Source organism: Microtus oregoni, unplaced genomic scaffold (genome assembly GCF_018167655.1).
Source record: "Microtus oregoni isolate MIOR12 unplaced genomic scaffold, Mior012 000059F_ref0000304, whole genome shotgun sequence".
Classification (NCBI taxonomy): Eukaryota; Metazoa; Chordata; class Mammalia; order Rodentia; family Cricetidae; genus Microtus; species Microtus oregoni.
Genome location: NW_024543835.1, coordinates 9,379,679 through 9,407,667, shown reverse-complemented (window position 1 = coordinate 9,407,667; position 27,989 = coordinate 9,379,679). Strand labels below are relative to the sequence as shown.

The 27,989-nt window shown below is 38.3% G+C and overlaps 1 protein-coding gene and 2 pseudogenes across 1 annotated transcript; 1 reads left to right on the top strand and 2 right to left on the bottom strand.

Annotated features, from left to right (window-relative positions):
• Positions 1 to 1,909: 1,909 nt before the first annotated feature.
• LOC121439002 lies at positions 1,910 to 7,168 on the bottom strand (annotated as a pseudogene).
• Positions 7,169 to 15,160: 7,992 nt separating this feature from the next.
• Positions 15,161 to 20,578, bottom strand: LOC121439001 (annotated as a pseudogene).
• Positions 20,579 to 26,358: 5,780 nt separating this feature from the next.
• Positions 26,359 to 27,279, top strand: LOC121439000 (melanoma-associated antigen B4-like). The gene has a single exon (XM_041639495.1). It carries the CDS (start codon positions 26,359 to 26,361, stop codon positions 27,277 to 27,279), a length of 921 nt encoding a protein of 306 aa, XP_041495429.1.
• Positions 27,280 to 27,989: the final 710 nt, after the last annotated feature.

Here is a 27,989-nt window from a genome sequence, read left to right as displayed (position 1 = left end):
ACATATTTTAAAAATGCCTTGACATAAAAAATTTTAGACAAAATTATGTTACTTTGGAGAAGTTTTGCTTTTGTTTCCATGGGAAATGAGAGGCTGTGGATTCATTCTGGGTTAAGAAAAATGTTTGATCAAGGAAGACCCCTTGAAATATCTCCAATGGGCATGTATGGCCCAGATCATCCAACATTTTAGAGCACTTCTGTTGCAGTTTTATCTGAGTTCTATATCCAGAACAACCTCAAGACTGCTGGCTGAGATGATCTAGCCTCATAGAATACTCCAGTCAGGACTTGACCATAATTCTAAACTTTCTATTGGTCCCTATAAGATTATCAGCACCCCTAATCAGCAGGAATTAGCCTTGAAATATATGCCCTCATTCCCTAAATATTGATTATGGATGTTTTTCGTAGTTTAGATGGATGGTTAAAAGTAGTTATGGATAATGATCAAGAAAAAATGCTAAACAAAGGAAATTAGATTCAGAATTCTTGTTTTGAAAATAAAAAAGGGAAAATGCTGTGTGTTAATGCTTTTCTATACTGTAAAGATTTGTCACTCATATTAGTTTACTAAAATGCTAATTGTCCAGGAGGCAAGCATAGGTGGAATGTCCAGACCAAGAGTATTCTGGGAAGGAGAAAGGCTAGATGCAGAGGAAGCAGGATGAGAATGCCTTACTAAGAAAAGGTACCAAGCCATGTGACTAAACATAGATAATAATTACGGGTTAATTTAAGTTGTAAGAGCTAGTTCATCTAAACTAACAGGCCAGTTTATAATTATAACCTTTGCATGTTTATTTGGAACTCAACCTCTGTGGAAACAAGTGGCAGAGAGGCTTCCATATACACCTAACTGAAAATCTTTATTCTCCAACTTACTATTCCATGTCCAATTGCCTAGACTCAACCCCAACTCTTTTGCTGTGCCCTCTTCTTGCTCTCTACTAGGGGATTAATCAGATAGAATACTGTTGAAAAAGGAGCTGCTTGTTCATCCCCGCCGTCTAGAACTGAAATAACCACACAGAAACTGTATTATTTAAAACATTGCTTGACTCATTAGCTCTAGATTCTTATTTGCTAACTCTTACAACTTAATTTAACTGTTGCGGGAGAATTGTCTATATTCTGTTAATTATGTTATAATTTATGTTATAAACGCTGATTGGTCAGTAGCCAGGCAGGAAGTATAGGCGGGAAAACCAGACAGGAAGTAGAGGTGGGGCAATGAGAACAAGAGTATTCTGAGAAGGAAGCTCTTCCCCCAGTCCTTCCCAGATCATGAAAGAAGCAAGATGTGACCTGCCCCGCTGCAAAAGGTACTGAGACATGTGGCTAACATATACTAGAATAATGGGCTGGTATATGTTATAAGAGCTAATACAAAGCCTGAGCTAACGGGCCAATCAGTTCATATCTAATGTAGATTTCTCTGTGATTCTTTGGGGCTAAACAGCTGTGGGAACTGGGCAGGACAGAAACCCCATAAGCAGGGCTTCATGTTACATTTATCCCATCTCTATTAATCCGGTATCACCACAAGGTTGTGGGCTACCAACAAAATTTCAGTACATCTGTCTGGCTCCTTGCTTCTTTTTGACTCCATCTTTCTTTCACCCAGCATTCAGTTTTCCCTCCTAACTAAGTTTTGCCTTGCTATATGTCCAAAGCAGTTTTTTTTTTGAGCAGCAGACATCTCCTTTATTGGAAATACAATAGTCCCAGGGGTACTTGGGAAGAACTGGAGCTAGGAAACGGGGCTTTCCCTAATGCAGACTGCCATCCCCTGGTCCAGGGTGGGAGCCAGTCTGATCCTTGCTAACAGGGAGTCAAGGAGCCCTGGAAGAGCTGAAAAGGAATCCCTGCTGAGAGAGCAGGCCCCTGGAACTGGGGCTGGAAGGCAGTCAGTCCTCTGCAACCCCTGACCTCCTTACCCTCAGAAAAGCTGTGAGCCCGGGCCTTGTCTCCAGAGGCAAGGTTCCTAGTAATATCCAGTAGAGTGCCAGGGGGCTGGGTGGACCAGAGACAAAATGACTCTGCTCCCTACGGCATGGCCAGGGGCTGGTCAGGAGGTCTTGATTCCTCAGCACTAGTCTCTGCAGCTGGGGGGGGGGGGCTCTGTGCATTGATGGGGCTTCCTCAATGGCCCACTCCATCTGCAGGTACCAAGGTTGGATGCATGAGTGTTGCATCAGGTCATTGAAAGCCTACAGACCCTCCATCACTCGCAGCACACCATACACTGCCAGGTCAGCGGGATTAGGCTTCTGGCCCCCCATGAATGGCCGATCTTTGCCCACCGCTGTCACCCAATTGTTGCCTGCCTCATAGAGGTCTGTGCGTATATCATCCTGCAGGTGGTGCCTGCTTTTGAGGCGCTTGCTGATGAGGTACATGGCCGCTGCACCCACATACTTGGCCATGGTGGCCTCCACAGCCCTAAACTTTCCCTCACAGACAATGTAGTCGAAGGAAGCCAGGGCTTCGGTGGGCGTCCGGTAGACATTAGGGGAGATGAGGTGCACCAGCCAGTCATCTGCCCACTGCCGCCACTTCATCTCCTCCGTCCTAGCTTCCTTCCCGCCATACATCCGCTGGGCCTCCTTCTCATCCATCATGAGCCAGTACTTGTTGCAGAACTTGTTGTCACCTCCTTGCCCTGGTCATACATGGCCTTCATGGGTTGGTAATAGGCGACCACCTCTTCCAGGGACCTGAAACCAGGTGGGTCTTGATAGCGCTGATGATGACGGAGGAGTCGTTCAGCTCTTGCGAGCTGTCTCCTTCCTTGGCGATCAGGATGGGAACCTTCCTGTAGGAGGAGAACTTGATCTTCTGACAGGGTTCACCTCCTCTACCTGATAGGGCAGGGAGTGAAGTCGAGGAAGGCAAGGACTTTGCTGCAGAAGGGACATGTCTTGTACTAGTACAGGGTCAACTGCAGGTGGCTGGAAAGGGACAGCTGTGCAGCCCAGCGCTCGGCACAGAGGTCCTGGGAGCACAGGCGCCACCGCATGGTGTGGTACAGCCCCAGTGCGCCGCCCAGGGCTAGTGCCCCCGCCCCCAGCAACCACAGGGCCTGGGCTCCCTGCCGCTGCTCTGGTGAAGCTGGCCCACCTCTGCACTGAGATTGGCGGCCAGGGTCGTGTGCACGACCCCTCCATCAGAGTGCACTGGCTCAAGCCAAGAACCCCTCAAATCAGTTTCTTTACATATTAATGATAACCACAGCCTAAAGAGTGAAATTCAACCTCACCTTTTCTTTTCTGTTTAAATAAAAAGGAAGGCTTTAACTTTAACATAGTAAAATTACATATAACAAAACAGGTATCAAGCAAGAACTGCAGTTACAATATTTATATCTACTTTATCTTTTATCATAATTGGCAGAACTATATCTATTTCTATCTATTTCTATCGTCTCACCTTTAGGCAAGTTCAGCAGTCATTTCTCTGTGGATCCTGCATGTTCAGTTCATCAAGTAGTCCAGGTAAGAGCAGTTTCTTGCCCAAAAGGCTAACCAACTCCACAAGGAGCCTCTTCAATGCCCATCTTCTTCTTGAAGTAATTGGTGCTGCCAGGAGCAGATGTGTCTCACTATCATGAAAAGTTCTAATTTCTTGAAACATTTAAATATCATATTCTGAAGGTCTCTGAAAGATTTGAAGAATGCCTATTCATCTGAAATATCAACAGGACAAGCAGTTTCTCTATTAACAAATAATATTCTTGACAACTGCTCTATATACATTGCATTTTAAATGAGCTATACAAATATAATACCTTAATCAAGAGCAGGAATATACATATAATAAAATTGACTTAAAACTTGTATCAATATAGCAGTATCCATACAAATGCAAATCTATACAGCATTATCCTCTTTAAATATAAGCAAACATTTATAAACAATATTTGGAAATATGGGCATAACTCTTCTCCAAATTGCTTCCTACTCTTTATTGGGCAAAGTAATTTTAGGAGGTGTTCACAGCAAACTTTTGGGGATCTTGTTCCATCAAACCACATTAGCCTAGAATGAATCCACAGGTTCTCATTCTTTGTGGAAGCAAAAGAACCTCTTTTCCAAAGCAGCTTACCCTTAGACTCAAATTTTGAAGTCAAGAAACCTTTAAAATATCTATGCTGGTTTAGCTTAGCAGTCCATGCAATGAAATGTCTCTCTGTACTTAGCTTCTTCAAAATAAAAAAAAAGTCAAAGAAAACACAATCACATACATTATCCAGACACTCTTTTTTTTTATTCCATTTTTACATGGCTTATTTTTCTTTACTCCTTTTAATCTATGACTGTCTATACTCTGTCTCTATAAAGAATTTGTCTTATTTTTTAAATAGCTTACTTCTTTTCCAAGTCTCTATAATCTTTTTCTTCTCTCTCCCAAGTCTATATAAATTTTTTCAACATACTGTGTCCCATTTAGAGGTCTTTTATGTCTGTCGAATTGTGTGTCTGTAATTATTTTCTGACCAGGACAGCTTTTTAAAATGCTAAGTGCTTCTTAAAAACTTAAGCAGCACCATTGTTAGGGGAAATACAGCTCTGCCTGCTTGCCCCATCCAGCCCAGCATGCCAGAGCTGTTTGCTGCCTCTGAGAGCCATATACGTTGCCCCAAGTATGCAGCTGTTTATGTCAAGCCATTAAGTGGTTTGTAACACACTGCTTACAAACCCCATTTAAATGTTGAATCTTAAAGAGCCAGAGATCAAGCTGGCAGCACAGCCCAGAAAACCAGCATTTCCTAGAGGCACACCTTTTTTTTTCTGCTACTGCTGAATCAGTAAGATTTCTCTTAAAGGAGCCATGCCTCTGCTTGCTTCTAGCAAACAGAGCCTACCCCAAAAAATGCTGCTACCAAACCATGCTTAACTCTGTTCTCTTGTGTCTAGGATTCCTTTTTAAGCTCTCTCAGGTTTTACGTGGGTTTTAGTTAGCCACGTTGGGCATCACTTTTTGTTGGTAGGCTGCTTGCTTGTTTAATAAAGGAACTGATTTGGATCTATAGCACAGCTATAGGGGAACAGAGCTAGCTGGGGATAATTAAACTGAATGCTGGGAGAAAGGTGGTGGAAACTGAGAAAAGCCATGGAGTGGCCACTGGAGACAGATGTACTGAAACTTTGCTGGTAGGCCACGACCTCGTGGTCATGCACAGATTAATGGAGATGGGTTAAATTAAGATGTAAGAGTTAGCCAATAAGAAGTTAGAGCTAATGGGCCATTAGCTCTTATTTAATTAGCAGTTATTTAATTAATATAGTTTCTGAGTAATTATTTTGGGCCTGAGCAGCCGGGACCCAACAAGTGGCCTCTTCCTTACAACTGAATCCCTGCTTTCCTAATTCCTGTGGATACCCTTAGCCTCCCCCTGCCAATCCATATTTCTAAATATCAGTGCTCAATGCCCAGACAGATTCAATCCAGAACTCCCCAGTGACCACACCTATTAGCATCTCAGAAGAATTTCCTACCAGGTACTGCACATGTACCCCAACCTCCTAAGAACTGGAAAGGGTAATAAAAATCAAGGAAAAAAACACCCATTCAAAGAAAACAAGATCTAATATCAGCAACTATAATTACATTCTTCCCAATTGCAGACATGTAGGTGCCAGTGGGAAAACACAACCAATAATAAATATGCAGGACAATATGTCTCCACTAGAACCTAGCAGGCCTACCACAGTAGACCTTGCAAATTGCAACAAAGCTGAATCACATGAAAAAAGATCTTAAAGTAGTTTTAGAGAATTTAAGAGGTCATTAAAGATGAAATAAAGAAATCCTTTAAAGAAATCTTTTTAAATAAAAAAAAAACAGTGTAAAGAAACAGCTCGGGACCTAAAGGTATAAATAAAATCAATAAAAAAAAACCTTAGGGAAATCTGGAACCTCAGAGGCACAGAATTGAGCTGAAGACACAGACCCAAATCTATACACCTATAGAAGCCTAGATTTTGATAAAGATACCACAAATATACACTGGAAAAAGCCAGTATCATCAATAAACAGTGCTGGCAAAACTGAATGTTTGCATATAGAAGAATCCAAAAAGACCCATATTTATTACCTTGCACAAAACTCAAGTCCAAAGGATCAAAGACCACAACATAAAAGCAGATACATTGAACCTGATGAAAGAGAAAGTGTAGAATAGCCTTAAATTCATTGGCACAGGACAACTTCCTGAACAGAACAACAATAGCAAAAACACTAAGATCATGAGATATCATGAATCTGAATTGTTCTCCACAAACATATAGCAAGGCCTCATTACTGAAGAAAACACCTATATAACCCATTGAACATGGAGAAGTCAAGTAGGTACATATAGATTCTTCTAGCATCTTGGGTATGAGAAGATACCATTCAGGCTACCTAAATATGAACATAAACACAAACACAAAGAGACACAAATTTTTTCATCTATAATGGTGTCATGCCTGCCAAATATCTGAGGGCAATGGACTCATACAGCTTGTGAGAGTATTCAACCAATATCTGATTTGATGGTGTAGGAAGTTCTTCTGTTCATGTGTTGCTTTAACTGGTTAATGAATAAAGAAACTGCTTTGGGCCTGATAGGGCAGAACTTAGGTAGGCAGAGAAGACAGAACTGAATGCTGGGAAGAAGGGCAGAGTGAGAGATGCCATCGATCTTCTGCCTGAGGTGGACGCTAGTTAGAATCTTCTGGTAATCCACAGTCACATGGCAATACACAGATTAATAAAAATGTGTTAAATTAAGATGCAAGAATTAGACAATAAGAAACTAGAGCTAATGGCCCAAGCAGTGTTTTAATGGATACAGTTTCTGTGTTTATTTCAGGGGCTAAGCTAGAAGGGTGGCTGGGAACAACAAAGGGCCCTGCTCCTTGTAATAATTGGGGCTTCAACATGGTCAACTTACTCCACATAAAACCTGAGAGGGATTGAAAAGGAATTCTAGAAATAAAAATAGAGTTTAACACAGCTTGCTGTTTGCTGTGGCATACCACAGAGAAATTTTCTGTAGCAGGAAAAAAGCAGTGCAGTTTTAAAATGCAGCACGAACTCTGGCTATAAAGCATTTCAATGACATTTGTGGGCCCAGGTGTTTCTGTGCCTACTAGGGTTGGGAGGAACGTGGCTGAGACCATGCCTGTGGCTCAGCACTCCCTTACTGGGCAGGGAGTGGGATCAGGTCTACTAGGCATGCACAAGCAGGAGAGCATGGCAGATTTCTGATGTCATACACAGAGATGTTTCCAGTCTGTAGAGTGCTCTGTGTGGCATATTTGGCTATAACTCAGATAACAAGGGTTTATGTGCTGCACGCTCATTCTCGGCATTGGACTGCTGAGTGTGGCTCCTGCCTAGTAGCCCTAGAGCTAACACTGGTGATGCTTCCACCATTTTAAAATTGGAGAAAGCCAGAGACAACATCCAGAGCAGCTGCAACCAAGCTGCTTAGCATTTTAAAATCTCTTCAAGACAGTAGAGAATTACACACAATACAATACAATAGGACAGATTCAGACATAAAAGACCTCTAAATGGTTCACAGTGTTGGATAAATATACATAGGCTTGGGAGAGAGAAAAAAGAGTATATATATAGTCATAAAATAAAGTTAATGATTTAAATAAGAAAGGGTAAAGTATTTAAAGAGACAGAGGACAGATAATCATAGATTAAAAGGAATAAAGAAAAATAAGCCACATAAAAGTGGAAAATTCACAGAGAGTCTGGATTCTGTACATTAATGTGTTTTCCTTGAATTTTTAGACTGTGAAAGAGCTAAGTACAGAGAATCATCTCATTATATGGGCTGCTATGTTAAACCAGCATGTATATTATATAGGTATCTTGATTTCAAAATTTGAGTCTAAGGATATGTTGCTTGGGAAATGAGGTTCTTCTTTTGTTTTCACAGAAGAATAAGATGCTGTGGATTGCTTCTACACCAATATGATTTCATGGACCAAGGCCTTCTGAAACATTGCCATGGACACCTTCAAAAGCTTACTTCATTCAACTGCTGACTGAGATGAACCCAAGACCTGATTAACAGCACCTCCAATTAGCACGAAGAAGTATGGATAAATCTATGCCCATATTCCCAAATAGTGTTTATAAATATTCTTTTACATTTAAAGGGAAATATGATATAGATATAAATAATTTTGCATTAGTATGAACCTAGCTTTATTGATGCAAATTTAAGATCAATTTTGTTATGTGTATATTTATTTCTTATCTTGTTTAAGGTATTGTGATTGTGTAGCTCATTTAAAAATGTAATGTATAATTAACAAATATAGGCTAATAGATAATCATCTATAATACTCAAGTTTGTAGTTATGTTAGTTAAATTTTCTAGATGTGCATAGATATATTTCAAATGGAGAGGCATTATTCATATCTTTAAAAGACTATAGAATATGGAATTTAAAAAGTTTTAATAACTTAGGACTTTTCATGACAGTGAGACATATCTGTTCCTGGCAGCACCAAGCTACTTCGAGAGGAAGATGGGCATCGAAGAGGCTCCTTAGCCATTTGGGCAAGAAACTACTCTTGCCTGGACTGCTTCACTGGACATGCAGTACCCACAAAGATGACTGCTAAACTTGCCAAAAGGTGAGATGGCCCTTTGGAGTTCCTGTTTCAGGAAAGAGTCTGTGAGACATTCAGCAGGACACAGAAGAAACTGACTGAGCTAAACTGTCTTTGAAATTTCTAGCTTTATGGAAAAGTCTGCTGGAATTATGGGCCTGTAGACTCAAGAAGGATGCCCCAATGATACAGAAAAACTTTGGGTAAATGTCCAGGCAGAGTGATGTCTCTGTCAATTCTAGAGTTTTGGGAGTCGTTTATAATGCACTTCCTGTTTACTTAGGTAATATTATAACCTTCTGGAGTCTTTGATGGAGTTGAAGAATAGATAGATATAGTTATAGTTTTCCTTAGTTATGATAAAAGATAAAGTAAATATAAATATTATAACTGTAATTCTTATTTGATACCTGTATTGTTATATGTAATTTTATTTTAAAGTTAAAGCCTTCTTTTTTGTTTAAACAGAAAAGGGGAAATCGTATAGGAGGTTCTTCTGTTCATGTGTTGCATTCATTGGTTAATGAATAAAGAAACTGCTTTGGGCCTGATAGGGCAGAACTTAGGTAGGCAGAGAAGACAGAACTGAATGCTGGGAAGAAGGGCAGAGTGAGAGATGCCATGGATCGATCTTCTGCCTGAGGCAGACACTGGTTAGAATCTTGCCAGTAATCCACAGTCACGTGGTGATACAAAAATTAATAGAAATGGGTTAAATTAAGATGTAAGAATTAGGCAATAAGAAACTAGAGCTAATGGGCCAAGCAGTATTTTAATGAATACAGTTTCTGTGTGGTTATTTCCGGTGTAAACTAGCCAGGCAGCCAGAACAAACAAGGAACCTTCTTTTCTGCAACAATTTGACTTAAGGCCCATTCCACAAGAAAGAGACCATTCCCATCATTATGTGGCTGACCAAGAACCAGAGAATAGATAACTCATAGATCTAGGGTAAAAACTAAAATCTTTTATCCAATAATAGTATTTACAATATGACACCAAATGACATCCTGTTTCATTCATAGGTCAGTGTACTGCTCAAGCATCAGAGAAGTTTTATCTTGTTGGGAACTAATACAGAGACCTACAGCTAATATTTGTAGAGAATGAGACATCTTGAAACACTCCAACCTAAATGCAATGTCTCTATCAAATCTTTCCTCAGGAATCAGGTAACTTTTGGAAGAAAATTGGGAAAGATGGTTAGAACCAAAGAGGATAGAAAGACACCAGGAAAACAATGTCCTCTAAATTAACATGATCAAACCTCTTTTGAACTTACAGAAATTAAGGCATCATGAACAGGGCCTGTTCTAATTCCTGTGCATATATATTTCCAGTTTCTTGCTTTCATGGGATTCCTGAGAGTGAGAACTAGTGGATCTTTGATTCTTGTGCCTTTTCTTTGGCTCTTTCCCATCTGTTCTTAGTTTGTCCAATTCAGTGTGTTAGTTTTCGTTTTACCTTATTATAATTAATTTTATTTTATTATTGTAACTTAGAAGCACATTTATTTTCTAATTAGAGGGAGAAAGTGAGTAGATGTGGACTTCAGAGGAGGTTGGGAGGAACTGGGAGAAATAGAAAGAGGGGAAACCATAATTAGGATATATTCTATGAGAATAAGTCTATTTTCAATAAATGACAAAAAGACCAGTAATTTAAAAAAATCAAATGATGATAGCAAAAACAACAAAAACAAAAAACAAAACAAAAACAAACAAGACTGCATCCTATCTATTACCAGGGGTAAAGATTAGATCCATGACAAAAGACTATGGATAAATGATCCCAGGACAGAATGGATTTCCTAGCATTGTCATTACTTAGAATTACATCACCTCTGGTACTACTGATGTAATGAGGCTCCTGTTATTTACTTCAAGTTATATTCATTGGAAAGTTTTGAGTGCTGCTACATGATGTTCCTGAATTTAGCCTAGAAGGATCCCCCACTACCAAATGTATGGATCCTAACTGGAATGTAATAGAGTATCCTGAGTGTGCTTCAGACAAGTGTAGCAGGATGTAGCTTTATATTCCTTCTATTTCCCACACAGGAGCTATGCTCAGTAAGGTACCATTTAGTTTCTTAGGATAGTATATCGAAGAAATATGTACTTGCAGTCTAAGTAAAAGTCAGGGCAGATACTGCTTGCTCATACTATCTCACTCTGCTTATTCTATGCATCTGAGTTACATAACCAACCCAGTCCTGCTGTCCCTTACCCAAGATATGCCTCAGAGAAAGTTAATTATGTGTCCAAAAGAAATGCCACATGGTCTGTAGGATATTCAGGCTTCTACTAAAGGTCAAGAATATCTAAATTCATTATATATTTTTGTAGAGATATTTACCAGATGTCCTACTGCTGACATGTATCTCTAAGATCTGGCAATCACTATTTCTTGGGAGGCATTTCAGTTGCAAAATTTGATAAAATAGAATATACTCAAAATGAGGAAAGATCAAGGACCTCACAGGCAGCATCTTCCACTCACTTCTCATGTAGAGACTCTTTAATTTCTGCTTGAGATTTCTGAAGTTAAAGAGCTCATTACATAAGTAGCATTGTGGAATAAGATATGGGTATATGAATTCACATGTGGTGGTACATACCTTACACCCCAGGATCCAAGAGACAGAAGCAAATGTATTTCTATATGTTCATGGATAGCCCGGGATACAGGATGAGTTTTTGGCTAACAAGGTTCATAGCAAGAACTTGCCTCACAAAACAAAACTTATCTAAAAGAGACTATATAGAAAACTAACAAAGATCATAGCATGTGTGCTTGTGAGAGAGCTCAATGGGTGAAGATTTTTGCTATAAAGCCTAATGAGGTATGTGGGTTGAATCGCTGAGACGCACATGGTATAAGGAGAGTAAGACTCCTGAAAGTTGTCTTCTGACTTCTATATATGTGCTATGGTATGCACATGTACACACAAACACACACATACATTAAATAAAAGTAAATATATAGTTATCTGCTGTGACAAGGATTTCATATATGAAGAGTCAGAACTTGACAATATACATTTGGAGCACAGAAATCCCTGTTGTATTTGTAGGTGCCTACCAATGATCATCCATAGTATGAAGGTCTAAGAGTTTCAAGAAATTTGGTGAAATTAGCATGAATGAAAAAGGGCTGGTGATTTGGCCAGTGTTCATGATGACATCCACACTTTATTAGTCACTTTTCTCCTTATTGTGAGAGAATAGCTGAAAAACCAAGGGAGATTTTTTTTTAAGTTCTGTTTCCCTTGATATCAGTTCGTTATGGCAGGGGATCAAATGACTCATCTTTTCCCACTAGAAAAATGTCCACATATATCTTGTCTCAGAATCCATAAACAAACACACAACATACCAAATATTGTAAATTTTCTGGTTCCCTGGTATTTTTCAGGTAGCACAAATAGTTTTTTACAGCATGCCCATATAAGACTAAACTGTAATCTCACATAGAACAAAATTTTCTGTTATATTAAATAAAAGCCATGGAATAAAGATCTGTATTTAAGGGTGAAGTGATACATATTTCCATTTCAAGGAGTGCAATTGTTGAAATGCTGGTAGGAAAAATCTTTATATGACCATGAAAATTTACATTCTTGTAAAACTTTTTATTTAAAGAGATCTAAAGGCTTGGGGAAGGAGGATCAGTAATGGATAACTTCTATGCACACAAATTATTTAACCATATTGTGTGCACAAATGCAGGCATATTTCCCAGTGAGGATTAAGACAATTTACAGAAATTAAGGCTTATCTACTTCCATAGCCTTAAGTAGCTCATTTAGTTCAGATCAGAAAATACAATCATTTTGTCCAGATACATTCAAAGGATGTTAAGTATCAGCCACTTTTGACTTCATTGCAATGATCATAAGAGATAATCAGAGATCACAGAGTTTCTTTAAGCCTATAGTTCACAAGCCTAGAGAAGCCAAAAAACAAGGTGAAACCGAAGAAAAACATATATAGATCCTCCTGGAAATTGGAAGTCAACAAGATTATTGGGGGAAAGCTGGGAGCATGGGGGTGGGGGTAAGGATGGGGGTGAGGTTGTGGGAAGAGGAGAGGGGAAGAGGGAAGGGAGAAGGGTAAGCCTGGTGAGAGCTTGAGGAAGTGGGAGATGGAGGAAGGGCGGATATAGGAGCAGGGAAGAAGATATCTACATTAAGGGAGCCATTTTAGGGGTGACAAGAGACTTGGCTCTTGAGGGGAACCCAGTTGTCCACGGGGATGTCCCCAGCTGGGTCCTTGAGAAGCAGAGAAGAGGGTGCCTGAACTGGCCTTGCCCCACTATCACACTGATGATTATCTCAAATATCACCATAGAGTCTTCGTCCAGCAACAGATGGGGATAGAGACAGAGACCCTCATCAGAGCAAAGGACTGAGTTCCCAAGGTTCAGTTGAGGGGAAGAGAAGGGAGAAGACGAGCAAGGAAGTCAGGACCGTGATGGGTTGGTCCACCAACTGAGACAGTGTGCCTGTTCTAATGGGGGCTCACCAAACCCAGCTGGACTGGGACTGAATGAGTATGTGATCAAACCGGACTCTCTGAATGTGGCTGACAATGAAGGCTGATTGAGAAGGCATTGATAAAGGCACCGGGACTTGTTTTTATGGCTTGTTCTGGCTTTTTGGGATCCTAGTCTATATGGATGCAGAGCTTCCTAGGCCTGGATGTAGGGTTCCCTGCCCTCTCTCAAGCAGGGAGGGGGAGGGAAGAGGGTGAGTAGAGGAGTGGGACGGGATTGGGAGGAGGAGAGGAAGTATAAATTTTTGAATGGAAAAATACAAAATGCAAAATATATAATTTAAAAATAAATATATAAATCATTAGTCATTGAAATCTCGGGTAAGATGGAAAATGAAATGATTTTTCTATTTGAGTCTACCAATGAGCACAGTCAAAGAAACTGCATTCTAAATAATGATAAAGATAAATAGCAATAGGAACCAAGGCAAAGGAGACAGAAAATCTCAGAAACATGGAAAAGCAGAAAGGCAGGCTAGAGAGAAGCAGAAAGCAGGCCATTGGTAGAATGCAAGCTCCCTGTGAAGAAGGGGACTACAAGACATCATGTACAAAATCCTGCAGGGCACCAGGAAAACCCAGTGACAAAATATTGGTTGTCCTAGCCACCATATAAACCCATGGCTTTTCCAGGCCTTACATTTAGCACATGCAATTAATTAGCGTGGTGGGAATTCTTCTTGCACTGAATGTTTACATTGGAAAATACCACATGGATACTTCCCACATCTGGAGAGCATTATAAATAGTGGAAAGCTTGAAAGAGAGCTTAATCTTTGACTATAAGTCACTCTGGGTACCTTAGGATATATAGAATAATCATAAAAAGTACTAGTCAGAGAATTTGAGAATACTCTTGTCAAGATATCTGTGTGGAAGACGACATAAAATTCATTCATTGAGATGGGAAGGCTCTGGTATAAGCCCACTGAAGGATTTACACCGTGGGTAATTTTTTTGTAAAGTACACTGGTATTTCTGACCTATATCATCTGTGGTAAAGGGACTTCACACTTTTAGATTTAGTTGGGATAAGGCTTGATAACCTAGAGCCAAAGTTCAGTAGATTGATTTTGTCTGTTTGTTTTGATTCATGTATTTAACTATTTATTTTACTGAAATTCTCACTTGGAAGAGTAAAAAAAGTGATTCTTTTACTTTCATAACTCTACAAAACATTTAAGAATAAGTCTTGGGCCGGGCGGTGGTGGCGCACGCCTTTAATCCCAGCACTCGGGAGGCAGAGGCAGGCGGATCTCTGTGAGTTCGAGACCAGCCTGGTCTACAAGAGCTAGTTCCAGGACAGGCTCCAAAGCCGCAGAGAAACCCTGTCTCGAAAAACCAAAAAAAAAAAAAAAAAAAAAAAAAAAAAAAAAAAAAAAAAAAAAGAATAAGTCTTGGGAAGGACATTTGGTTTGCTAAGGGTGCACAGACTGAGACACTCAAAAGTACAAAGCTCATTGGCAGAAACTGTAGTTACTAGTGTTCAGGGCAGTTAAGAATTTTTAATGAATGCTGACTTGTCCCTAACATCATAATTTTGCTTGAGCATGAGTCTTAGCTCGCATACTTGTTTAGTGGGAACAGACAGAAATCATACTAGATTCATGTTATGTCCTGTTATCTTTCATTATTATTATTATTGCACCCCTGACCTGTTCTTGTATAATAGGACCTGGAAAAAAATTTCTAAATCAAAAAACTCCAGGAGGCAGAATTTTGCAATTTCATGTTCTTCTTTCCTTTCTTTTGCTTGCTTTATAGCCTACATTTGCTGAGTTTAGTTTTTATTTCATTAGTTTTTCATTTTTAGGGATTTAAAAATATTTTTATTCAAAAACACAAAGCAAATTATTTTTAGGTATGGACATTGATGGCAGTAAACAATTGTTATTTTCAATTGAAACCAGTAACTGATTATTACAGTGATCAGTGAACCTTTACTTCAGTAATTTTCTTTGAGTGACTTCTCTGAAATTATTGGTGAGGAATCTGGCATGAGCTTCCAGTCATAACTAAATGATAAGGGCAAAATAATATTTTAGGAGTTAAAAATGCCACCCTTATACCCTCTTCCATTTCACACATTGCTAAAATTCCAGGAACCTTCTCTTCTGCAGATATTTCTGTCACTCTCACTTCCACTATACATATCAGTCTGGCTGTCCTAGCAACATCCACTAAAGTAGTTCTTCCAAACACTGTGAAATCAATGATTCCTGTTTCCACCATGTGCACACAATCTCCAAGCACATCATCATAACCAACTTCTGAAGAATTCTGCAGAATTTTCTCAACTATCAAAGATCCTACATTCTTGGCAATAGTAGCAGCAAAAAATTGAGTACAGTTTCAATAATTTCTATACCTACTTTATTACCTTCATTAGAAGGTTTTAATGAATCCAAGACTGGGATTCACCAAAGCAAACACTCCCCTCCTAGAACAATGCCTTTTTCAAGAGATTCTTTGTAGAATTGAGGACATTTATGACTCTGTCTTCTCTTTAATGTCAGCATCACTTTTTGATCCAGTCTTAAGCACAGCTTCTCCATCTGAAGGTTGGTTAAACCTGGTTGTTTCTCATCCAGCTTTTCTTTTTCTTGTTCACTAGTTGTCATGTATACCTGCTCAGTGATTGCTTGAATATGTTTATCAATTTCAATTTCCTTTCAAAAGCATGACATTATCTTTGTTCATGCTAATGACATCTTCTACTTTTGCTAAGTCATGAGATTGAACATCTTCAAGAGTTAGATTCAACCCCTCTTCTCCAAGTAGAGCACTATCAATAGGTTCTTCTTATTCTCCCCACTCCCTAGAGCTTTGGTTGCCACCACCTAAAGACCGACTTTTAGCCTATTTGAAACCAGTGTACTTAGAGTTTCTCTATTAACAGCTTCAGAGATTATAACCTAGGTCTTTCAGTGAGGTCTGGCAATTTCAAAAGTAGGTACAATGGAGTGAGCACTAGAATTTTTCTTTTCACTCTACAGAACATAGGAATCACATTTTTAAACTTTTGACATGTTAATAAAATATGGGGAAATGTATCCTCTCCCAAACCTCATTCCTTCAATAATTTATAATTCATCATCCAAGGGTTTTCCTTTCTTCATTGTGATGATACCTTTTCTTCCAACCTTATTCACTGCATCAGAAACACAATGTCTTTGTCTTCATTTACAAAACTCTTAGCAACCTGAATGGTTTCTTCAGGGGTTGCCATGGGTTTAGACTCTTTTGTAAGTTCAGCAATCACAGTAACTACAGTCAGCATCACACTTCTCCCATTCCTGCTAGGCTAGTAATTTGCTGCTCTCCTCAAAGCTGTCCTTGGCAATAGAACATAACAAAAACAGTAGCAGTGATGTTGCCATGCATAGCCTCTACATTTGTGTTACTGGCAACAGCTTTAACAGGTTTCATTCTCAGATTTTTATATTTACTCATTAAATCAATTGATTTTGTAACAGTCACTTCATCTTTTGTTACTTTGGGGCTTCCCCAACTCTGTTCATTAATCTGTTGTTCTTTTGGTCCCATTGTAACAGCTACAACATCCATTTACAGGTCTGCTCCTCGAAGTATTAAGGCTTAGGTGTCCATGCCAAATTTTACATCTTTGGCATAGATTCAAGTGAGATGAGGATCCAGTGCCTAGGGCACTGGTCTTATGTTGAAAAGACTATTTGGTAATTAAAGAATTTTGAGGGTTGTGGGTGAGTGGTGGGAGTGTAAACTCGAAGATGCAGGCTGTGGCTTGTTAGTGAGGGCGTCAGTAGATTATTTTTGATACAGTGATTGTTATACAAACCAGGTTGACCTCTAATTCACAATTACCCTGCCTCCATTTTAGATCTGCAGTACTGCAGTAGAAAGAAACAAACAAAGCAAAGAGGGTGGAAAAAAAATTCGAGCTGGGTAGTGGTGGCTCATGCCTTTTATCCCAGCACTCAGGAAGCAGAGGCAGGTGAATGTCTGTGAGTTTGAGGCCAGCCTAGTCTATGAGAGCTAGTTCTAGGAGAGGCTCCAATGCAACACGAAGAAACCCTGTCTCACAAACCAAAAATAAAAAAAAGAAGAGGTTTATATTCTGATGATGATGATTCTTTCTCTCTCTCTGTCTTTCTGTCTCTCTCTGTCTCTGTCTCTCTTTCTCTGTCTATCTCTCTCTCTTTCTTATTCCTTCCTTAGTTTCTTTTTCTTGTTTGTTTTTCCTAGGAAGAATTTCTTTGTGTAGCCTTGACTGTCCTGGAACTTACTTTGTAAACCAGGCTGGCTTTGAAATGTGCCTGCCTCTGCCTATCCAGTGTTGAGATTAATGATGTGTGCCACTATGCCTGACTGATAATTTATTTCTTGTTTTATTATCTAAGTTTTCTTTGTTCACTTACTTATTTGTATGTTTATTTATTTACTTACTTATTAATTAACTAATTAATTTTTGTTTCTCTTTGACAAACTATTACATAAGCCAGGTTGGCCTTTATTCACGATTCACCTGCCTCTGCTTTTGATCTTCTCAGATTACAAACAATATTTCTTAGATTAAAACTTCAATAATTCAAGGAAAATATTAAGCTGCAAAGTTCAAAAAGAATTATAAATCAAGCAGAAGTAAGACTACCAGGATTTAACATAATGCTGACAAATTATTATCATCAAACAGTTAGTCTGAAAATACAAATGAATTATGCCTAGAACAAGGATTACCTTGAGATAACATTAAGAGATCAAGCTTAAGAACAAAGTAGTTAGTTGAATGTGCACATTAATTATACTGAAAGTATGATGCCGGAGCTCCTTTTGCTCCTTCAGCCAATATCCTTTGAGATACCAGCCCACTCACTGGGGCATGGTCTCTTTTGCTTTTAAAAAGCACTCATATTTGGTTTCTAGCCATAAATAAAGGACATTGAGCTTATAATTCATGTTCCTAGAGAAGCTAAATAAGAAGGTGAATCCAAAGACAAATACATAGGCATCCTCAGGAATATTAACCTTCATCAGGCGATGAAAGGAGACAGAGACAGAGACCCACACAGGAGCACCGGACAGAAATCTCAAGGTCCAAATCAGGAGCAGAAGGAGACGGAGCACGAGCAAGGAACTCAGGACCACGAGGGGTGCACCCACACACTAAGACAATGGGGATGTTCTATTGGGATCTCACCAAGGCCAGCTGGCCTAGGTCTGAAAAAACATGGGATAAATCCGGACTAGCTGAACATAGCGGACAAGGAGGAATACTGAGAATTCAAGAACAATTGCAGTGGGTTTTTGATCCTACTGCACGTACTGGCTTTGTGGGAGCCTAGGCAGTTTGGATGCTCACCTTAGGAGACCTGGATAGAGGTGGGCAGTCCTTGGGCTTCCCACAGGTCAGGGAACCCTGATTGCTCTTCGAGCAGATGAGGGAGGGGGAATTGATCGGGGGAGGGGGAGGGAAATGGGAAGCGGTTGTGGGGACGAGGCAGAAATCCTTAATAAATAAATAAATTTAAAAAAAAAAAAACAAAAAAAAAACAAAAAAAAAAAAAAAAAGCAGAAGCAGCCCTCCTCTTGCTCTCTTGCTTTGGACTCCGGACTCTGGTTCCAGCGACTAGACTCCGTTCCTGGCTGTTGTCTAGGACAGCGTTCTGTAAGTTTTTCTGCCTCAAATAAATAACCCTTTTATCAATAATAATTCCAAACTGGTGTGGGATTGTTTCATGCATTATAAGTATAGAAAAATTATTAAGAGAAATAATTGGAAACAATAATTTCTGAGAAAACTATGAACATCAAGGTACTGGAACCATTTACAATGCCAAATAGACAGTACCCAGAAAGAATTTCTCTACATCATATTTCATTTAAACTGCCCAAATAGAGAAAAACAGAATGTTGATAGCTGTCAGAGTGACATGTAATTTCAGTTATGAACACAAACTGTAATAACTTTTGATTTCTAGACAGAAAGTATAAAATCTTGGGAAATTTTATAGTGGTATGTCTATGTATTGAAAGAATACAGCTGCTACCCTGATTTATTATTTCCTCCAAAGTTAGCACCCAAAAATCAAATGAAAAATAACAATCTCCCAAGATAAGCATAAACTAAAGCAATTCATAACCAGTAGGACAATATTACAAAAAACACTTAGAGGAACTTCATGGACAGATTGATAAGGAAAATATCAATCTTATGTGAATATTAGATAGAGAAGGTGAATTAAGAAACATTCAAATATTATTTAATAGTTGTCAAACTTTAATAAGAATGAAATAATACTGTATATTTAAAATCAATATGGTGGCTTTTTCAGAAAACTGGGACTCAATCTACAGGACTCAGCTATACCACTCTTGGGCATATGCAGAAAGGATGCGCAATCATACCACAAGGACACTTGTATAACTATGTTTATAGTAGCTTTCTTTGTAAAACCCAGAACCTGGAAACAACTTAGATGTCCCTCAACAGAATAATGGATAAAGAAATGTGGTACATTTACACAATGGAGTGTCACTCAGCTGTTAAAAGCAATGTCATCATGAAATTTACAGGCAAATGGATGGAACTAGACAAGAGATTTCTGAGTTAGGTAACACAGACAAAGAAAGCCAAGTATGTACTCAGTTAAAAGTAGATATTAGCTATAAAGTAGAGGATAACCATGTTACAAATCTACAGATCCAGAGAATGTAAATAACAAGAGGGCTCAAGGGGGGATGCATGAATCTCACTGTGAAGTGCAAATTAAAGAGATTTCATGAGTGGACTGAAGGCAGGTGGTGATAGGAACATGAAGGATCAGGTTGAAGGGGTAGAGGTATGGAGGGCGAGAATACTGAAAATGATTACTGGAAGTGAGGGGTGGTCAACTCATGGTCAGGTGCAAGGGAATCTCTCAGGAATCTACAAAGAAGAGCCTAGCTTAGACAACTAGCAATAACTGATAAATAGCCTGAACTAGCCAGCTCCTGTGACCAGATTATTGCCTAACCCAAAAGTCATCAGAGAGACTTCATCTAGCAACTTAGGAAAACAGATGCAGACCCACAATCAAACATTACAAGGAACTCAGGATATTCTGAAGAGGGGGGAGGGATAAAGGATTGTAGGAGCCAGAGGGGTCAAGGACACCATAAGAAAACCCACAGAATCAACTAACCTGGACTCACACGGGCTCGCAGAGTCTGAAGCAACAACTAGAGTGCCTATAAGGGACGAACCTAAACCCTTTGCATATGTTACAGCTGTGTAGATTGGTCTTCTTGTGGGACTCCTAACAGTGGGATCAGGAGTTGTGTCCAACTCTTTTATTGGTTTTGGGACCCTAGTCCTCATACTGAGTCACCTACTGAGCCTTAATATATGCTTACTCTTAGTGCAACTTGATATACCATGTTTTGTTGATGTCCATGGCAGTTCTGCCCTTTCCTGAACAGAAATGGAGGAGTAGTGGATTAAAGGGTGTGAATAGAAGTGGAAGAACTGGGGGGAGAGGAGGCATTGGAAACTGCAGTCAGGATATAAAATAAACAAACTAAATAATTAAATACATACATACATAAATAAATAAGAGAAAAGGAAAACATAGGGGTGGAGGAAACAAAAATTAGTAGATGGATTGAAATAACCTTAGGGGTAAATGGCATTAATTCTCTCATCCAAGGACACATACTGACTGATAAGAAATAAAACCGTGGTTTCTGCGTGAAACTCAACTTATCTACAAAGTTGTATAAAAACCAAAAATGGAAAACTGGAAACAAATATTCAAACAAAAGGAATCAGAATGAAAGTCAAATTAGTCATCACTAATGGTCTTACCTGAAAAAGAAGACTTCAAATCAAACCTAGTAAAAAATGTAGTCAGAATAACTAAAGTTGTTTATAAAAAGGTGACAATTTACTAAAAGGGCACAGTGGATTTAAATATATCAGGAATGAATGTTGGTCTCTTCAATTTCATGAAAGTAACACTATTCTTCATAAAGGGACATATATATTCCAATACAAATGTTCTGGCTCATGTCAAGATGTAATTTTCATCAATAGACAGTCCATCCATATATACACTCAGAAAAGAAACAAAGTTTAGCTGTGCTATAGATCAATTAAACTAAAAAAATTACATTGTAAAGCTAAAAAAATAATATACTTTCTTAACAGCTCATGGAGCTTTCTCCAAAGCAGAATACAAAACATTTTTTATATTTTATTGTTTCAGAATTTCATGCATACATATTCTGTACAGCAAAGGACACCTTCACTTGAGTGAAAATGCAATCCACAGAATAGAAAAAAAACTTTACTATTATACATTTGACAGAGGGCTTGTCTCTAGGATATACAAAAAATTCAAAAAAACTGAACACCAAAAAACAAAACAAAACAACAACAACAATAAACCAAAACCAAGCAACTTAATAAGTTTGGGGCACAGAAATAAGCAGAGTTATGATAAAAAGAAATATAAATAAATATTGATAAACGTACATCACTAAACTAAAAAGGCATGAATCTTGTTTGTATAAATGATTTAATATCAATAATGGAATGCTGTAACAACATATTATCAGTATGGCAAGGTGATAAATGAACAGACATGAAGAGTCTTCCCAAAGAATTTCCAGTAACAAACTGAAAGGAATTTTATAATTAAGAAATTAATATCTTGTACTCCTCAAGATATAAATAAATAAAAGTAATTTATGACATTATGACAAAAATAACACATATTAAGTACTTTACAAAAGATTGTCTGATGTGGGACAATTGTCTATATTCTGTCAATTATGTTTTAAATAAACACTGATTGACAGGTGTTCAGGCAGGAAGTATAGGTGGGACAACCAGCCAGGAAGTAGAGGTGGATCAGTGAGAACAGGATAACTCTGAGAAGAGTTCCCTCTGCAGTCCTGTCCAGACAAAGAAGAAGCGAGACATGACCCACTGAAAATGGTACTGAGTCTTGTGGTTAACACAGATAAGAATAGTAAGCTAATGTAAGTTATAAGAGTTATTAAGAAGCCAGAGCTAATGGGCAAATCAGTTTATGATTAATGTAGACCTATGTGTGATTTCTTTGGGGCTTAATGACTGTGGAAACTGGGCAAGACAAAATCTCAGACAGCAATAGCCTGTAAAGTGCAACTACTTTTAAGAAACTTTTACATGAACATTATTGTTCTCATAAGAATATGGCTACATGATGAGGAATGTCAGATAACTGGATTTATTATTCCATCCTCTGTATAACTCTAAACATTTAGGAATATTTTCATTGAAATATTTAATTACTCTAAATACATAAATAGAAGTTAAATGACCAATATAAATGAGTATAAAATTCTATAGAAAAATAAAAACTTCAACATAAAGAGAATCTCAAACTGTAGTCCTAACACAAAATACATAAAAATGTGTGTACATATGTGTGCCAATGAAAAATAAGTAATAAATTTTAGATATGAAAAGAGGGGAGAAAATAATGTAAAAAAAGTACTCATATATGAAATTGTAAAAAGTTAAATTAAAAATATATCATGAAACATTATTTCAAAATAAATTTCTAACTATAAAGACATTCTGAAATGCCAGAAGGTTTCACATATTTTCAGAATGTTATAATGTTATCTATGTGATAAAGTCAAAATCAGGGGAAATAAGAGAGTGTCTAGAGGAACAGAAATCCAATGAACTGTAGTTTGTATAATTAATAAGTCATCTGACAAACATTGAAAAATGTTCCAGACAAGCCTGGTTTATAGGCCTATTACATCAAATATGAAGATATGAAAAAAATTGCCATTTCATTTATCTACTTCCATATCATATGTAAATATTGAAAAATTTAACTATTTTTTAATTATTTTAATTTTTGACATCATAAACATAAAATGTCAGTGACATGACTTCCTAAACATGAGTGAAAAAAGTACAACACCAACACACATGCTTAAGTGGAGTAAGGAAAGTGTATGAGTTCCCAAACTTACATTAAAGAACTACAGGTAAATGAGGAATGTTGATAGCAGGGGAATTAGTCTTGTCCAGAGAAGAGCATACTACTAGGCTATCCCATATCAAATGGTCAGCCCTGAAAACATACACACTAATACCATTATACAGACTGAGAAGGCTGCACTTAGGATTTAGGCAAAATATATATATAGCCATGAATTTGAAGAAAAAGAAGGAAAGGATTATTGGAGGGTTTGGAGGGAGGAAGGGAAGGGAAATTATGTAATTATAATCACTCAACCATTTTAGTAGGTCAGTTTCCCTTTATTCAAAGAGAAGATGACAATACACTAATAACTGTATTTAAGATATCTTATTCACAGAGAATAAAATATCTTCTATAAGTTCAAGTGTTTAACAGTAACACGAGAAAATAATTTGCATTGAGTTGTTTTGTAGATGTTCAAAATAAGAGCAAGTAGGTGAATTCACATAAGAGAATACTACACATTGGAAGCCAGTGCTCCCTTAGAGGTTAAAAACAAATGTGATCATATGCAGGAGTAAATAGAAATCAAAAATAACTTTTAGAGTGTTAGTAAATCAATTAATGACAGTAACTACTTAAAACATCTGATGGAATATACACCTTTCAAAATATCAATAATATTACAAATATATAAAAGATAAAACTAAATAGAAATGTAAAATTTCTTATTGAAGCAGATATAAAATCACATTGATATAACAGGAGAGAAATACAGCTACCTTAGGCATGTATATTTCTCATTTGCTATATTTGAGAATATTATAAAGATGTCAACAAGTCTTAATTTTTAACATATTCACTGTTTCACATTATTGACTATAATGATGATATGCTCCCTTATGAGGATACTTCCATGACTGAAATCAACCATGAAAATATTGTGGAGTAAATAAAAGAAATATTAACAACTAAGAGCAGTGCCATTAAATCTATATAGAACTAGATCCTGAGTATGGATGGACCTATAGCCGTAGCAGGTCTGAAGCCTACAGAAGCAAATGACAGAACTGACAACAAGAAAACTTTTCATGCCTTGAGAGTTGAGAGATTATGCTACCAAACACATAAAGGGTGTTTAAAGGATGTTTACTCGTTGTTCATTTATTCTCATTTTAATAAAATATACCGACAAGTATGAATCGAGAATACCAATTATTCTAACTACACCTGATATGAGTGGAAACTCATGACCCAAATTTTGAACATAACTTAATGCCAAATAACATAAGACCCAACCATGGATGCCAGGTCTAGAAGAACCTTCACCTTTCCATTTGGTAGTATTGCTGAACACCATGTTTGGAGGATAGAAATGATTTCATATCAGAAAAGATTATACTTCCAGGCCCTGCCAGCAGTCATTACAGAGATGCCACATAAGGACAGAGGGACACCACGCCTCACATAACAAAGGACTCAACAGGTGCCTATCTTCTTCTCATGTTGACTTACCTACAACTGGCAGTTGAGGCAGAAGTGGTCAAATTAAGCATACAGTATTTCATATCAGCACTCTTAAGGATTAGACCTTTAGTCTGGGTGGTTGGCTTTAAATCCTTAGGGATTTCAGTAGGGAAGCAGTTGAATACCTATATATATATAATCAAGATAAGAGCTTAGATGTACCGGCCTGCAGTTCCAGCACTCAAGAAGCAGAGGGAGGTTGTCAGGTTGAGGTTACTCTGAGTTATATGAGTTATACAGCAAGTCTGAGGCTATATTGGGCTGCATAGCTGGAAACTGCCTCAAAATTAAAATAAAAATAATATCTAATTATAAAATTTGTAACAAGCAAGCATTATGATGCATTAGTGTTAAATCTTGTTTCTAGAAGCTGAGGAATGATGATCAGGAGTTCCAAGCCAGCCTGAGCTATGTAGCCATTCCTTAAAGGAATGGAAAGAAAAATTTTCAATGACTTGGGGCTCCATCCCCAAAAGAAAATTGAACTCCTAGAGCCCAATCCATAATTTTTTTAACTTCTTAGAAAATTTTATTTTTGTCAATCTTTTAATTTTTTTTTGCTTTATTTTTTTATTTTTTTTTCTTTTGTTGTTACTTTTCTTTATTCCGAAGTCCACTCAGACTGTGCTCCCTCCCTCTCTCCCAGAAGGGAGAGAAAAAGGATAATCAATGGCAGGAGGCAGCTGCAGGAAAGCAGCACCTAGAGCCAAACCAATCCATAATTTATGGTAGATGGTAGGCAAGAATCTTAGGCTTATAAATCTTTCATTTTCCTTCAGTATTGAGGACTCTGGTGGAAATGGGATCTTTAACTCCCCAATAGTCTCACTTAAGTGGTATCCTAGCCCCTTGAAAAATCACCAAGAAAAAAAATCATTTTTCCCCAGGGAACTTTCCCCCACCCCTCCTTGGAACAATGGAACTGACCACTCTTGGGGCTCTATTCCAAGAACTAGAAAAGGGTGGGGGAGGGGAACAGGAAGAAGATGACTCTTACTTCTGTTTCTCCAACCTACAGAGGCAAGGCCCTCCTCTGAAAGGTAAGGTCTCTGATCAAGTAAGGGAGGTATCTAAGAGCTGTTGTATGTCTTGGGGGATGACCTGAATTAAACCAGTGGCAATTCTTAACCATTGTTAATCCCCTTAAACTATCAGTCATCCTCCTAGAAAGGAGATTACACAGGCCCCACCCTTCATTTGTCTTCAGGGTTCTGCAACACTGAAGTTAGGACCCTAGGCCATTATCATTCTGAACTGGTCTCTCAGGGAATGAATGTAGTGTGAACTTCAGAGTAACAGAAAGAAGTGGGTATTCATACTTTACCAACTATGGGTACATTTTGTATCCATGTAAATGGAATGTCAAGAATGAACATTTGATTCTTACTCATGGGGAACAGCCTTTGGTCTCACTCTAGGAATCCCTGAACTGGGCCTTCATAGAGCAGTCTAACAAATTCTAATTTCTTTTGCAGGGTTCTCTGGAAACAAGCTGACCAGGAAGACAGGAGACCTGACGAAGCTAACAAGAGAAAAGGAACACAGTATGTTGCCCCCCCAGGGAAGCAGTGAAGGAGGACGTCCTAAAAGCAAAAGTACACTTTGTGATATGATGCTCACCCTTTTTCTTTCTATTTCTACAGGTTCCTGCTTTAGCAGTTCTCCTGACTAGAGTCCTGACTGTGGTCTTTGACTCCTGTTATCATGCCTAGGAGCAACAGGAGTAAAGGCCACTCTCATGGCAAAGGTCATCAAGCACATGGTGCTAGCCCACGTCCCAAGGGTGCTCAACCAACTGTAGTGAAAGAATCAGCATCTCCTCCTGTTGGCCAAGCTAATTCCCCAAGCTCTTCTAAGGCATGCACTTCTCAGGGAGCTGCGTTTCCTGCCTCTCCTGTGGCAGGTGTATCCTGCACAGGCTCTGATCTAGATAGTGGGGCTTCTGATGTCCATGTTGTTGGGGGAAGTCCACATGCCCTCACTCAGCCGATATGCATAGATCCTCTTACCAAGAAGGTTAATATGTTGGTAGAGTTCCTGCTGGAGAAGTTTCAGAAGAGTGAGCAGTTTACAGAAGATGATATGCTGAAAGTGGTCAGCAAGAAATACAAAAAGCAGTTTTCTGACATCCTCAGGAAATCTTCTTCTCACATGGAAATGCTCTTTGCAATGCGATTGAAGAAAATCAATCCAGATAGTCAGTTCTATGCCATTGTCAGCAAGCTAGGTCTCTCCACTGCTGAAATTTTAAGTGGCAAGAGAGGGCTGCCAAAGATGGGTCTCCTGATGACCATCTTGGGACTGATATTCACAAAAGGCCATCGTGCCACTGAGGAAGAGGTCTGGCAATTCCTGAGTGTGTTAGGAGTATATGCAGAGAAGAAGCACTTGATCTTTGGGGAGCCCCGAAAACTCATCACCAAAGATCTGGTTGAGCAAAATTACCTTGAGATCCGTAAGGTGTCTGGGGGTAAATCCCCAAGATATGATTTCCTCTGGGGTTCCCGGTCCCATGTAGAAACCAGCAAAATGAAAGTGCTAGAAGTTTGGGCTACCATCAATGACACTGTTCCTAGCTTCTTTCCTAATCCATATGAAGAAGCTCTTAGAGAACAAATGGAGTGAGATGAGCAGACATCTCCAGCCTTGGACCCAGCCAGCGATTATCCCAAGTGCATATACTGCAGCTCCTCTCACACATAGCTGCAACCAAGGTTGAGCTTTCATTTCCTGTTTGAAAAAAAAATCAGCCTTCTATGTAGTAGAGGGTTTATGGGTCGCAGGAATAAAGCATATATTATCTTTTTTTCCGTCATACAATGAGTAAATGATATGTATAATTGCTTTGGTGAATTGCAAATGTTCCATTAATGGAAAGTTGATTTGTTTCACAATCTTCATTTCTTGATATTATGCTTGACACATTCATTGTTGCATTTCAATTTTACAACTAAAGAGTTCTGTAACTTTAAAAACCAATTGAAAATATTCCACAAATTTCTGTTTACTGTTGCATAAGGTAACATGAAATTGTAAAAGTGATTCTTAGGGAAATGTAATGTCACATTCTGGTGAGACAAACACAGTGATAAATTCCTAATTAAATGTATTGTTTTATTTGTTGTTTTAACATCAATTGACACAAACTTGATCACTCAATGTATGAACGAATAAATTATAAGAAACTTATTCACTCTCCCATTGTGTCATTATTTTCTCCAAAGCTGAGTTTAGAATCTGTTCTTTGGACCCCCCAAGCCCAATTCAATCAGCCCTCAAGAGAGCTTTAGAGCCTAGTAATGACTACAAATAAGAGGTTGAGAAATGACATGAAG

Excerpts from the sequence above, each read along its gene's own strand:
- LOC121439000 (XM_041639495.1), top strand. The coding sequence starts at position 26,359 with ATGCCTAGGAGCAACAGGAGTAAAGGCCACTCTCATGGCAAAGGTCAT.